This window comes from Rhinolophus hipposideros, assembly GCF_964194185.1.
Source record: "Rhinolophus hipposideros genome assembly, chromosome: 19".
NCBI lineage: Eukaryota > Metazoa > Chordata > Mammalia > Chiroptera > Rhinolophidae > Rhinolophus > Rhinolophus hipposideros.
This window is the reverse complement of record NC_138065.1, coordinates 11,703,866-11,719,817: the sequence shown is the minus strand read 5'-3', so window position 1 is coordinate 11,719,817 and position 15,952 is coordinate 11,703,866. Positions and strand designations below refer to the sequence as shown.

Below are 15,952 nucleotides of genomic sequence, written 5' to 3'. Positions count from 1 at the left end.
AACTTGAAAATATTTGGATAAGAATGTTGAGATGAGCCTATCACAATGTTTGACACACAGTAGGTGCTCCATAAATGTCTGTTAAATTGAGAGCTATTCTGGAACTTCATTAGTCCAGGAAGCGGACTGCTCAGGGCTGGACCCAAACCCAGGAATTCCTGAGGTAATATCCTACATAAGTAAGGGATGACTAATCCAGTGCTGAATCAAGGGTAGCTATAAATTTCACTGTTTTGAACATAATGATTCACAGGGAATATTACACCTAAGTTTCCTTCAGTAGCCATGATATATTTATGCCTTATATTATATGCAGAAAGTATATACCAAAAACAAACTCATTAAAAACCCGGAAAATTTCCAGAACCTTGAGTCATGTTTAAAGTAAAAGCTCACCAAATCTGAATTTTTTAAAAGAAACATTAGAAGCTGTGGACAACAGTGCTTCTTTCAGCACCCCAAAAAACAGCATTCCCTTTTGCCCCATCCCGCAGCCATGAGAGGCCAACTTCTAGCAAACCACGAGAAATAAACCATGGTATTTGTGAAGCCGGGGAACAAATACTTACATATATACTTCCATATACCAATGATTATTCTAATTGCTATCATGTGAGATACAGCAGAATTAATATTAAACTGTACAGCATTTTATGGTTTACAAAGTGCTTTAATTTATATTAGTTTGTTTGATTTTTCCAATAACCCTAAGACATAGACAGTATCATCCTCACTTTATAAGGTAGAAAACTGTATAGCTTTAGTAAGATTGTTTCTAAAATATGAGATTTTAATACTGTAGGAGAGACCAAATTATTTCTTTTTGGATTGCTTTCTGTAGCTTCATTTGTCAGTCAATGTTTAGCAAATGTATCAGTATAATGGATGACAAGTACAGAAACACTCCCTTGGAAGTAAAGTTCAAATTTCATCACTGGCTTGTAGAGAAAAATTTATCAGGAGGCATAAAAAACAACTAAAGAGCCATGTGAACTAAGGGAACAGTATACGTCTGAACTTAGGAGGTTCATAAGCAAATTCCAGAATGCTGTAAGTCATATCAAGGTTGAAGGAGAATTAAAAACAAAAAACATTAAGTACTCCTGAGTATCAGAACTCCACATTATTAAAAATTTGTTCATTCGACCACAGTCAAAGACAGAAAAAATATTCCAAGAACATACAATATTATCAAACAACCCCACCCTCCAACATATCCTTCCTCTCCAACCTCCTGGAATTTGCAAATGGGTAGCACCCTAGAAATAATAAAGGCCTGGCAAGAAGCAAATCATCTGTTGTTATAGCCTGTGATTCTGACAACACATAATAATAGCCCTGGTTTTATTAATATTACTATGTAAAGTTGGCCTTATATCAGGCAGCCTTTGTAATGATTTGGAGGGCATTAATTTAGGCGAAATGTATTAGCCTAATAATACACTTTACATACTGATGGTCTATAGCTAAAGATTTGTGCCTTTGTCTTAAATATCCTTGTGCCTTGCTAAAACAGAAAAACAAGAACAACTACTACCACCACCATCCTAGGAAAGAAAATAAAATCTCTATCACTAATGACCTTCTAATTGTCAAAATCAATGGACTCTTCTCAGTAATTATGTGCCTTACTTAGTATCGCAGATACTCCTCTTGGTTGGAAATGTTTCCCCCCTTTTTGTTTCTAGGATATCTAGCTCTGGTTCTTATCCTGTCTCTCGGACCACTCCTTCACTGAATCTTCCAGACTCCTCACCAGCCACCCATTCCTTAGATATTTTGTGCCCCCATGGTTCCACCCTTGTTTACTTCTGACTCTATTGAGTTTTCCTTAGTGATCTCATTCCTGCCTAGAAAATAGTGATTATGTAATAAAATACTTAATTTTAAATTAACACGTATATGTGTATATCTGAGTAAGATGTAATACATGCAACATATTCAAAGCTGAACTTATTTACTTCCCCCATTCCTATTCCCCACCTGCTCCTCCTGTTCTGATGGATTTACCATTCTTTAAGTCACCCAAGTCAGATTTGGGGATCATCCCTGACCTTGGAGAGCTAGGCACTCCCCAGTCCAGCTTCCTTATAATTTATTCCATACATATAGCACTTAACACATTGTTTCTCAGTCTTTCTATTAACCTGTGAGCAGCTTAGGAGTTTGGAGTAGGGTAAGGAGGAAAAGGCACTAACATGTAACATTTCTGTTGAGTACTTGGCATGTTTATAAGAATACACTTGACTAATTCAAATAACATTTCTTGAATATCAATTTTTATGGTAAACATTATAGAGAAACAATAAAGTGTGTCCTGGCCTTCAAGTTTACAATCTAGAAGGGGGAGATTAAGAAGTACACAAAGTACTTTGAGGTTCAAAGAAAGAAGAGATAACTTATCTCAGAGGATGGAGGAAAATAAAGACCCTGGGAGAAAAATATCAGCATACTCAACTTCCACAACCTCTCCCACATTTTCATCTAATGAACTTTGCAGCTCATTAAGTTTGATGGTTATAAAACTGCAACTTTCCTTCCTAGACTTCAGTTCTGATGGCCCCAGAACTGTAAAAACTGTGACACAGGTTTATATCATATAAGGAAACATGGTGCTAGTGTTTATAACATTCAGCATGCTTGGTTATTGGTTAAATCATACACAGGAAAGTTAAACAGAAATTTTCCAGTTCACAGAGAAAAACATTGAGTGGATAATAGGCAGCTGAGACAAAAAGTACAGACTATTCTTTTGAGAAATTTGGCTTTCTGAAAGCAGGGACTAGACAGAAACATTCTAAGTAATCATAACCCTACATATTTCTGGTTCTCCTCCTGACTCTTCGACTGCTCTTTTTAAAATTGGGAAGTGTAGTCCCTCCAACTTCGTTCTTCTTTGTAAAAACTGTTTTGGCTATTCTGGGTCCTTTACTTTTCCATATAAATTTTGGGATCAGTTTGTCAAGTTTTGCAAAATCCCAGCTAGTATTCTGATAGGGATTGTATTGAATCCACAGATCAATTTGGACAGAACTGCCATATAAGTTATATTGGGTCTTCCAATCCATAAACATGGAATGTCTCTCCATTTAGGTTTCCTTTAATTTCTCTCAGCAATATTTTGTAGTTTTTAGTGTACATGCCTTGTACTTCTTTTGTTAAATTTATTCTTAAATTGTTTGTTCTTTTTGATGCTACTGTTATTGGAATTGTAGTCTAAATGTCTTTTTTGAATTGTTCATTGCTAGTATCTCAATATACCACCGAGTTTTGTATGTTGATATTACAACCTGCAACCTTGCTGAACTTATTAGTTCTAAAAGTATTTTTATGGATTTCTTAGAATTTCCTACATAGAAGATCATGTCCTCTGTAAATGAAGACAGTTTTACTTCTTCCATGTCAATATGGGTACCTTTTATTTCTTTTTCTTGTTTGGTTGCACTGACTAGACCCTCCGGTACAATGCTGAACAGAAGAGGTGAGAGCAGACATCCTTGCCTTACTCCTGATCTTAGGAAACCATTCAGTCTTTCGCCATTAAGTCTGACGTTAACTGTGAGTTTGTCACAAATGCTCTTTATCAGGTTAAGGAAGTTCCCTTTTATTTCTGGTTTGTTTCAGAATTTTTACCATGAATGGGTGTTAGATTTGTGTCAAATGCTTTTTCTGCATCTAATTGTCCTTTATTCTATTAACATGGTACATTGCATTTTCAGATCCTAAACCAACCTTGCATTTGTGAGGTAAATCCCACATGGTCACGGGATATAGTCCTTTTTATATGTTGCTGGATTCAGTTTGCTAAGATCTGGCATTTGGCACATCAGACTTAATGGTGAAAGACTGACTGGCTCCCTATGGTCAGGAGTAAGGCAAAAATATCTGCTCTCACCTCTTCTATTCAGCATTATACTGGAGGTTCTAGTCAGTGGAATCAAGGCAGAAAAATAAATAAAAGACATTCATATTGGAAGATGTTTGCATCAATATTCATGAGGGATAGTCTACAGTTTTCTTTTCTTTTAATGCCTGTCTGGTTTTGGTATCAGGGTAATTCTGATCTCACAGAATGAGTTAGAGAGTGTTCTTCCTCCATTTTTTTCTGAAGAGTTTGTGAAGGATTGGTATTATTTCTGCCTTAAATGTAATATGTTTTTAATATCTTTAATTTTGTGTCCTTCATTGCATCTAGCACAGATTTTTACCCAAAAATATTTGGGAATGAACTGTATTATGCAACTACAACCAAGAAATGGCTAAAATAGTATTTAAACAGTATCCTGAATTTCAACCAAAGGCACTTTTAAAATGAAAGAATGCGGTGAAAAACAATCTCATCACTACTTTTAAGTTTAGGAAAACTAGAATAGTTACTTACTAGGTAATAGCTCTCTATCAGCAGTCTCTGTGCAGCTGGGATAAGGGTAAAATAGATGGCCTTTCTCTAATGGGTATGGAATCATTCTAAAAGCTGGAAAAAAAAAATACATATGTTGACATTCAATTCAGACTCATTTTCATCCTATACTGCAGACCAAAGCTATTTTTAAAACAAATTATTATAAAATTTTCATAGAGCATTTTGTTTTTTAGACACACATTTTGGATGAAAGAAACTAGGTAAGCAAAAGAATGAATAAAGAAAGAATAAAATTTATTTAGAGATAGTGACTGGTGAGGCGGGGATAAAACTAGAGGGAGTAGTGGATAAGACTGGCAGCGTCCTTCCTGCCTCAGTCTCCTCACTACAAACACAATAGACTTTACTCTCCAGAGATGAATTCCACTTCCTACAGGAAATCTTCATAAAATTCCAACAGGCCATAACTGTCGTGGCCATAACTGTTGGCAACTTAACAGAGTTCTCAATGGCTCCTAACTTTACATGTGAGATGTCACCAAAGTTTTCTAGGAGCAGAACTTAATTTAGATTAGGGGTCACCTTTACGCTTTGGCCAGACCTGGCCTACTATCTGTTTTTGTAAAAAAATTTTATTAGAATACAGCCATGCTTGTTCATTTATATATTATGTAAGGCTGCTTTCATGCTACAAGAGTTGGGTAGTTGTGACAGACTACAAGCCCTTAAAGACTAAATATATTCTCTTTGGCCCTTTACAGAAAAAGTTTACCCATCTTTGATCTAGATTATCATCAACTCTTGTACATGTAAACTTCTTAAAGAAGGAATCCTTATTGATCTACTCAACTAGGTAAGTACTCATCAAAATTGTGAAAAGGCTTTTGCTTTTCCTTTAGTGCTTGGCTCTATACACTTTTATCAGAATATGGATTTTGTTCAGAGAACCAACTGGTAGTTGCCAGGTGGAAAGAGGGTTGGAGGGCTAGGTATAATTAAAAGATAAAGGGAAGTACAAATTGGGGCGGCAGGATGGCTCAGTTGGTTAGAGCGCGAGCTCTCAACAACAAGGTTGCCGGTTCAATTCCCGCATGGGATGGTGAGCTGCGCCCCCTACAACTAAAGATTGAAAAGGGCTCCTGGACTTGGAGCTGAGCTGCTCCCTCTACAACTAGATTGAAGGACAACGACTTGGATGGAGCTGCTGGGCCCTAGAGAAATACACTGTTTCCCAATAAAATTAAAAAAAAAAAAAAAGTACAAATTGGCAGTCACAAAGTAGTCATGGAGATGTAAAGTCCAGCATAGGATACAGTCAGTAATTCGTAATAACTATGTATAGTGCCAGGTGGGTACTAGACTTATTGGGGGATCACTTAGGTATATAAATGTCTAACCACTATGCTGTACATCGGAAACTATTATAATACTGAATGTCAATTGTAACAGAAAATTTAAAAAAATTCAAAAAAGTATGGATTTTGTGTTGCCATAATAAAAAGTAGTGATTTGTCCAAAGTCCCGGAGCAAATCAGTGACAACACGAGGAAATCATGCATCAAGATGATTATTCATGAAATACAGTATAGGTACTATATTTATTGAAAACCTCCTATGTACTTAGCAGAATGCTTGGCATTGAAGACACACACAAGTTGAATGAGACAAAGTACCTGGTTTTGAGGAGCTGGTCAACTACTAGAAAAAAAGCAAAAGTAAGTCTAACAACCCAAAGACATTCAGCTCCTCAGATTTAGCAGTCCCCGTTTCCTTACCCTGTGTGGTGTCAGGGTGAAGCACAGTGTCTGACCCTGAGCAAATGGGGAAGGCAGGCAGAAGTTCCCACATTTTCTCGGATCAGGACACATGGTGCCCTTTGTGTCTCAGTAATGTTTTATGATGCCCCTAGGCCCAAAGAAATATCTAATAATTCCACTTATTAAGTAGGGGTCCAAACAACTCTAAAATTTTATGCTCTAACAATTTAGCAGTGATTTGAAAAAATATGCATAAATTAAAGGAAACAAACAATTATTTAATTTTATATAACCAATTATTTAATTTTTATATATTGGGATGTGTGAGCCTGTTGGGCATTGCACAACTTCTCACACCTTGGAATCAAATTGGACACCACCATCCTCATTTCCTGTTCCACGCTGGTTTTTGTGAGGCACTTCTTTTAATCAAAGCAACTAACAAAAACCTGGCTTTACAAACTATGACATGGAAAGAAATGGAGAATGGAGGGTCACCTAATTGTGAAACCATGTGCTACCTAGAGTAATAGTTTGAATGGTGTCTGACAGATGTTGATATTTCAGTTTCCACTGAAAATTTGAAATATCCAGTGCCACTCTTGTGAATTTGCTGCAATGCCCCCAAGGTTCCTCAGTGTAAAGTTTGGGAACTGAGAGGGTTAATCAATTTTAGTGAATCGACACTGAATTCATTTTTGAATTTGTATTGATAGCAGAAGTATACTTTCAAAGTATTATAAGAATTCAACTGATAAAATATTTTGATTAAGCTTCTTCATTTTCTTAGCAATTTTAAAAAGTTACAAATAAGAGAACTGGTAATCAGTTGAAAAACAGTCAGTTCTCCAAAGAAGATATACAAATAGCTAATGAGCACAGAAAAGGTGTTCAACATCACTAGTATTAGGGAAATGCAAATAAATGAAAACCACCATGAGATACCACTTCACACCCACTGGGATGGCTATTGTCAAGAAAACAAAATAGCAAGTGTGGTGAAGATATAGAGAAAGTCACACACTTGCTCATTGCTAGTGATATAAAATGGTACAGCTGCTACAGAAAATAGTATGGCGGTTCCTCCAAAACTTAAACATAGAATTATATGATCTAGCAATTCTACTTCTGGGTATATACCCCAAAGAATTGAAAGCAGGAATTTGAACAGATATTTGTACACCCATTATTTACAACAGCCAAAAGGTGGAAACAAATGTCCATCATTGACAGATAAACACAATGTAGTATAAACAGACATAATGGAATATTATATTCAGCCTTAAAAAGGAATGAAATTCTGACCCATGCTATAACATTATACTAAATAAGCCAGATATGAAAGGACAAATATTGTCTGATACTACTATATAAGAAGGCTAGACTAGCCAAACTCATAGAGACAGAAAATAAAATGATTACCAGGGTCTGGGGAGGAAGGAACAATGGGAACTTAGTGTTTAATGGATATAGAATTTCAGTTCGGGATGATGAAAAAGTTCTAGGAATGGATGATGGTGATGGTTGTACAACAATGTGAATGTACATACGGTTAAAATGGTAATTTTTATATTATGTATATTTTACAATAAAAAAATTTTTTTAAAAGAATAGAGTTGATATTCGTTGTGAGGAAAATAGTTTTGTGTTATACACATCTGAAAATAAAACAAACAAAAAATATTATAATAGATCAACCACATTAAAAAGATTATAGAGCAAGGGATGCACATTTTCATTTCCTTTCTTTACAAATATATAATTTAAATGAACATATGGCAGAACAGCATAACAGTTTCTCATTCTGCTTTTCCTAAGTGTGGCATTAATATAAGTACATTAAGCATCTATTCTACCAATAAACCAAATATAACACCACTGAGTTCATTCTGAAAACAATCTGAACAACAAATCCTTATGGAAACTCAGTCTCATTTAAAAAGACTGCCTGTGAATGCAATGAATAGTCAGAAATGAGCGTTGCATTTGGAAAAAAATACTTACTGCCTTCCCAAGTACACTGCAACAGATTAAGGGCACCTTCTATTCGCTTCCAGTGCTGAAGATGAAAGAAAGCATAGGCAATTGCTTCGCTATCACCCCGCTTCAGGATGTGTTCTGGAGGTAAAATTAGACTTTTCATCTCTAGTAAATACTAGAAAAATAACACATACACACATAGAAACATCACAAAAAAATTAAATTATGTTAATTGCAAATGCCCACCAAAATGTAGATTCAAATTTTATAGTCAATTTTATTTTAAAAAACAAACATTAACCTAGTTTAAATGACATGAAGGTCCTACCAATAACATGTATGTAAAATGCTTTATATGCAAATTCCAAAGATCAGAATATTCCTATAGGTAAAAGTAATGGCTTACATGTGACCTTGACAAATACAAAAAGGAAACTCAAGCTGAGGAAATAATTTGAGAGCAAATATTTATTTTTCCAAAAAATACCTAAGTGTAAAAAATTGTAAACTACAATTTTGGGACAACACTTTGTGGCAACATTCAATTCTTCTTTTCTTTTATTTCTATTTTACAGGTGAAAGAATTTAATTGTGAAATAGTTCCATTAAATTAATATGTACCGAGTGCAAAACACTATGTTTTAGGGAATACCAAAACATGCTCTATTTTTTGGAGCTCCTAATGTAATGAGAAAGACAGATTTCTTAAGTTAATGATTAAAACCAGACTGTGCTAAGTGTTTTATTAGAGGTATAAACAATGTATATAGGAATATGGATAGGAGGTATTAATTTTTTAATTTAGTTTTTTAGTAACAGCTTTATAGAGATATAATTGATAACTTCACAATTCACCCATTTAAATTATTTAAATTCAATGGTTATGTTCACAGATGTGCAACTGTCACCACAGTCAATTTTAGACTATTTTCATCACCTCGAAAGGAAACTGTACTCTTTAGTTATCACCCTTACTCCCCCTTAAGCCCTGAGCAACCCTAATCTACCGTCTGTCTCTGTAGATTTGCCTCTTCTGGATATTTCATATAAGCAGAATCACACAATATATGCTCTTTTGTAACGGGTCTCTTTCACTTAGCGTAATACTTTCCAGCTACGGCCATGTCACAGTCTGTATCCGTACCGCCTTCCTCTTTGTGGCTCAAGAGCATTCCACTGTATAGCTATAGCACACTTGTGTACCCATTCCTCATTTGATGGGTATTTGATGGTTTTCACCTTTTGGCTAGTATGAATAATGCGGTAACAAACATTCGTGTACCAGTTTTTATGTGAACATGTTGTCATCTCTCTTGGGTATATACACCTAGGAGTGGAATTGCTGGGTCACACGGTAACTCTACATTTAAGAGGTAGTAATTCTGATTTAGGGGCTGAAAATAAACCACTTGATGGAATTTTGGATTTGAGCTGATAAAGACGGATGGATTGTGGATAAGAAGAGTGGGGGCTGGGGTGGGAAAGAACAGGAGGACATATTCAAAGTACAGGGCCACCTTGAACAAAGGCACTGAGCCAAGAGAGCATGGTGCCAGGTGCACTGCAAGGGATAGTGAGTGTGTCTGTTAAAGAAGTTACAGGCTATCAATTCTTATTCACATAGGAAATGAAATTCTATCTTAAAACTCCTGACGAAAACACTTGCCTTAATATTATAATCCATAACAAAAGCAGCGTAATTCAGTTATTACACTAATTAAATGTACCAAGTACATGAAAAAAGATGCAAAATTAACCATTTGTACATCATCTTTACTATTAAAGTGGTCAACTTAAAATAAAATCTTTTGGGGTGGCTGGATGGCTCAGTTGGTTAGAGCACCAGCTCTCAACAACAAGGTTGCCGGTTCCATTCCCACATGGGATGGTGGGCTGCGCCCCATGAAACTAAAGATTGAAAATGGCGACTGGACTTGGAGCTGAGCTGCGCCCTCCACAACTAGATTGAAGGACAACGACTTGGAGCTGATGGGCCCTGGAGAAACACACTGTTCCCCAATATTCCCCAATAAAATTTATATATAAAAAAAAAACTTCTAAAAAGTATTTAGTTAGCTAAATACTTCCTGCAAAGACTTCCCCTACTAAAATAGGTTTGAAACGACCTCTTTGGTTCTAAATAACTTGATACCACATTACGTGTCATAGGGTTCGAACCACATTAACTTCTGTTATAAAATATAAAAAGAGAAATATTCCAGAGGTGTCTCAAAAGATATATTCTCACATTTCAAATTCTAAATTCCTCAGATTGTTACACAAATTAATGAGATAAACAACCTAAATTTAAAAGTTAAATTTGTGAAAAATGCTTTGTAAAATTGCTATAAGCAGGAAAAATCTTAAAAACACAAAGGTGTAGTGGTTTCAGAATTTAAGCCTTAGCTTATTAACCAACATATATGTACACATCATATTGATATATCTAAAATAATTTTTTTTCTTGTGAAATGTGCCTTTCCAACACTTACTGAGCTTAATGCCCATCTTTAATTACGCCTACTCTTATACCTTAGCAAAGCTGAAATTAAAGGAACAATTACTCTTAGTCTTGATGTATCTGGCTCTCTCCTCAAAGTGTAAGAATGCAATCTGCTCATCAATTTATTTTAGCAGATGTCACAAGCTATGAGATTACTTACTAATCCAGTTTGGGGACTTAACATTTCCCATTCAGTTTCTTAAAGGAATGCAGCAGAGGTTGTGTCCTGGTCAAGCAAAGCCCATTTGCTGCCTGGTTGGGTTCTCTCCCCTCAGTGCCTTGGGCCTATATTCAGGAGGGTAATATTCTTTCTAATCCTCTCTAATCCTTGCCCATTTTTTTAAAACACAGTAAAAGATCACTCGCACCAAGCGGCTGTGGGAAAATGGACTCAAATAGCTGACCCCTGACATGACTCCTTATGCTCTTTGCAAGTGCAAGAAGAGCTTCTTCAGTGGGAAGAAAAGAAAATGCAGCAATCACAGTGAAATCTCCATCATAAAAAGGCGTATCTCATTTTCAAAAGAAAACTGTTTAATACTTAAACCAACTCCTTTCTATTAAAATTTTGCCTCATTTACAGATAGAGGAGACAAAATGTCCTGAACTATTTTCAATGAGTTTTAGAACCCTGAAGCTTTAAACTAAACCCTATCTTGGTAGCCACTTAGCAAACGGTAAGCAAAGATACTTAGTTAACAATTATTCAGTAAAACTTATAGAAAATGTCAACTTAATATGTCCAGAAAATACTTTTTTGAACAGCAACTATATTTCTATATTTTCACTGTTTAAATAATCAAAGTGACAATTCAGATAGTAATCAAGTACAGATGGCTCGCTTATTAGGAAATACTTCAGGAGTTTGTATTTTTTTTTTTTTTAAATCTGTGCTATTTAATCATAAAAAAAAAATCTTCCTTATGCTACCTTATTTTTTATTACCACGTCTTACCTACCAGCAAATGTTCTTTCCAACTTGCCTTTAAAGCAAACCAAATCTTATTTTTCAGTTTCTAATATGGCACTGACATAAACTTTCACCCTCAAAATATAAGGGAAAATTTCAGTGTAAGGAAAATGAATTTTTTTTTTGAGGAAAATGAATTTAAAATAAATAATTATAGAATTATTATTTATTTTATCTTCTTCACAAACTGCTTACTCAGGAATTTCTGCTGCCCAGCATAAGCTGCAAGTTACCACACAATAGAAGCCATATCCTTCATATTCTACTACAGCTCCTAGCACACATACAACCCAAAGTAGGCACTAAAATCCTAATTAACTGACTTGATCCGATTTATACAGCTAAAATGTCTTCAAACTCATATTTCAATTTTTACTTAAAGATATTTCGTAACTCTCTGGGCAAACTAAAAACAAAACAAAACAAAAATTCTGGTATCCAGACTTTACTTTTCTATGAAGAAGAATATGAAAGGTTAAAAACTAAGGGGTGGTTGGTTTTGTTTTGTTTTGGTCTTTTTTTTTTTTATGCTTAGAAAAGCATATGCTCAATGTACAAAAAATGCAAACATTACAGGGTAACATAGTAGAAAATGATATATCACAAGATTGGAGAATAAAAATAAAGCAAATAAAATAATCTGATTTATATTTGTCTGGATTTCTTTATGAATAACATATTGACTACATTGTTCTTAAAAATGGATCAAACTGTTATGCAATTCACTTTTACTTCACAACACATCTTATACATTTCTTCCTGTCTATATAAATGTAACTCATTATTTTTAATATTATTTGTTGTATTATTTGTGATATTATTTGTTATATAGCATTCCATTAAAAGCTGAGTTATTTTATAAGTTAAGAAATAAGATCATGCTGGAATTGTAGTACCATCCTTAAAGTGTCAAAAATGATATAATTAAGCAAAACTCGTAAAAATAAAGTATATAAAATATATTAAAAGTAGTAAAGTAAAATAGTAAAAACTTGTAAAATGGCTTAAACATTCCCCAAAATAACAGGGTCTAAAATTTTACCTTTTTAAACTTAGATAGGCCTTTACAGCAATGCAAATCTAAACTAAAGACATGTCTATTTGCCAAACATTTATTGAATGCCTGTTATGTCCTGGGCAGAGTATCAGACATAAAATGGCGAGTAAGACAAGAGTTCTGCTTTTTAAAAGCTCACAGGGAACTAAGGGAGAGACATACAAACTGACCAAAAAAAAGAAAAAAAAAGATATGATTAAGGTACTGAAGGAACAGAGAAGAGAGCCATTATCTCTGCTCAGGAAAAGTAGGAAAGATGCCTCTCTATAAAGGAGGAAACAGATGAGCAGTGTCTTGAAGAATGAGCAGAAACTTGCCTGGTAAAGAAGAGTCTGAGCATATGTACAAAGGTAGGAAGATGAGACTGAGTAATCCAGGAAGTAGTGATGCTGGAGATAAGGGGCAAGGCAGAGGTGGCAAGGAGTTGAGGTTGGCGATAGATACTAGGCCCAGACTGGGAAGGGCTTCTATACATGCACTACTAGGATTGGTCTTTATCTTACAGGCGACAGGGAGTAAGCAGAGCTCTTTAAGTAGAGTAAGATTTAATGTTTGGGTAGATAATTCTAGCAATGACCAGAGTGGAGAGGGGTTGATGGCAGGGAGAGCAGTGAAGAATCTGTTTTAATAGTTCAAGCAAGAGATGGTAAACATATCTGTATGTTTAGAAATGCATAGAAAATATCTGGCAATCTATAAACCAAACAGCAAGAGTGGTTATTTGAGAGAAGTAGAATTTGGAGAGAGAGAACAAGGATATTTGATTTTATAAACTTCTGAAGGTTCTGAATTTTTAATAAAAAAACACTCATCACTTATATAATAATTTAAAACAATAGGTAGTGAAGGCACATAATGGTCAGTGACACTGGGGGCGAAGCAGATGGCTAGATCTGAAAGACATTTCAAAGGTTATAATACAAGTTGGTAATTTGGAAAGGGCAGAAGTAAGGGTTAATGAAGAGAAGACAATGAAGCCATAAATCAAAATATATAATTAAGGAAGGGCAGGAAAGTTGAAGAGACAATAAATTTTAAAATTCAGTTTGAGACATATTAAAGTGTCTGAAATACCTTTTAGATATCCAGATAAAATTTTCTATAACTAGATAGAAATGCAAGTCTATAGACGAGGAAACCAGAGTTGAAAGATACAGATTTGGAAATTATCAACAAGTAAACTACAGTTGAAGACATAAACCAAGGCTCATACCTAGTATGTGCTATAGGACCTTGCATATTACCTCCAAATCACCTTATTGTTGTATCTGAAATAAATCAGAAATTGCTTGGGACAATTTTAACTAGTATTAAACGATGGAAAATATACTCAAATAACTAATCAAGCCTCTTGCTTTTCACTAAAAATATAAAAAATTAAATCTACTTTGGAAGCTATAGTTAAAAAGGCATAATGATATAGGGTCTGATGGTTTCTTTTAACTCTAAAACCATACCTATGCTTACCCTCAAATTCACTTTAATTTTGAATTGCTTTGATCTTTATAATTTATCTTTAGATTACCTTGTTTCTATTACTTTGTAACTCTTACAACAGCATTTGACCAAAAGCAATATAATTCTGACCTGAAGTAATGATAATGCTTTATAATCTTCCTCTTAAAAGCAGGGGTTAAAGAAAAATCTCTGTGAAGGCATCTGAAATTAAGGTACTTTGCTCTTGATCAGTCATGCACACCAAGAACCAATTTATCTCTGCAATTAGTTTTCTCAGTGCACATTCTATGAGACTGGACAGGCAGGCCGAATGCAAAGAGTACACATAGATGTGTATTAGGGGGAAGACTAAAGATAGTTCCCAGACAGGAAGGAAACAGAATTAATATATGAATAAACTGAAAGAAAACATAATAGCACCTAACAGGAGCAAAGGGCAAGTGATCTTATGTTGAAAGGAGAAGGAAGGGAGGCTAGAAAGGGCATTTGCTATATAAAAACTCCTTTCCCTATAATCCTACAGAGCAGCATTTCATAGCTCAACCCTCCCACCTACGTCACAGTCCAATATAAGGAAAAGACAAAGGCCTCACTTACTGTGCCCTAAATTTGGGTCTTAGACTTTAGCACCCCTTCCCCGTTTCTCCTTTTATTCCTGCTATGCCACTCAGAATCTCAACAGAGTGCCACTTTCCCTCTTACCTTTTACGTACGCTGCTATAACGTAAGTAGTTTGGCCAATGAAATGGAAGCCCCACTGCTAAGGAGCTAGTCTAGTATCTTCTGTGGTGGATGAGACTCATGCCATCCTATAAGCTTCCATCTCTGATCAACCAGACGGGTTTTACCTTTTCTATCTCAATTCACTTTTAAAATTCCCGTTGTACTTGTAAAAGCCTCCAGGCACAGTCTGCTTTCTTGGCAGCACAATACTAACAACAATTTATTTTAAAACAAGAAATGATAATTTTTAAAAGCTACAGATAGCATATTTCTAAACATGTACTCAAGTTGTAGAGACTTCCTAAACAAGATTTTGTTATTGTTTTGTTTTTAAATGTTCTACTTTATTCTTCCCCCAAGAGCTTCTTCTGTAAAGGCCCAAATAAATTGTCCTCAAGATCTTAATTAATTCAAATTAGTTAATTCCTAACTGTTTCAACATCTTCACTTTCACCTCATCTCAACAAAGGAATCTCCAAATCTTACACATTCTATGGTTCTAAGCAGTAAAACAATATTCACAAGGAGAGTACATACTGGAACAGCATAAACAGGAAGAGAAAATGGTAACAGAAATATAATAAAGCAACAACTGCAGGATAATCAAGACTGTGGCCTGACACTCAGACACTGTGTTAAGCATTGCGCATACATCATCTCATTTAATCAGAAGGTATGATACTCTGACAGAGCTTTCCATGCTGAGTCAGAGTTTTCTTTGCAGAGGTATAATTAAAAAGTCAAGCGCACAAATCTTAAGTATGCAAGTCAATGAGTTGCGACAAATGTAGACAAGCAACATCCAAATCAAGACATAGGACACTTCCATCACCTAAGAAAGTTTTTTCCAGTTCGTCTCTTAGCCTGCCCCCCGAGGCAACTACTGTTCCAATTTCTACCACCTCAGATCACTTTGCCTTTTCTCGAAAGTCATAAATGGAACCACTCAGTATGCAGTCTTTTGTACAGCACTCTGTTTTTGAGACTCATCCATGTTGTGTTCGTATTAGTAGTTCCTTCCTTTTATTCCTGATAGTAGCCCACTGAATAAATACGCGGCAACGTGTCTATTATTAACACACATTTGGGTTATTTCCAGTTTGGGCTTATTCTGAATAAAGCTTCTGTGAACATTCACGTC

General features: G+C 35.2%; 1 protein-coding gene across 15 annotated transcripts in view; it reads right to left on the bottom strand.

The window, feature by feature from the left end:
• Positions 1-15,952, bottom strand: part of ST7L (suppression of tumorigenicity 7 like) — a gene marked incomplete at its 5' end in the record, with an annotated part of 157,603 nt that overhangs the window by 95,529 nt on the left and 46,122 nt on the right. For all 15 annotated transcript variants that reach the window (XR_013991672.1, XR_013991673.1, XR_013991674.1 and 12 more), the window contains 2 exons: positions 4,382-4,474; positions 8,125-8,275. Coding sequence is in view for 11 of the 15 variants with exons in the window: in XM_081025012.1 (XP_080881138.1) it covers positions 4,382-4,474; positions 8,125-8,275 (244 nt within the window). The remainder of the gene's footprint in view (positions 1-4,381; positions 4,475-8,124; positions 8,276-15,952) is intronic.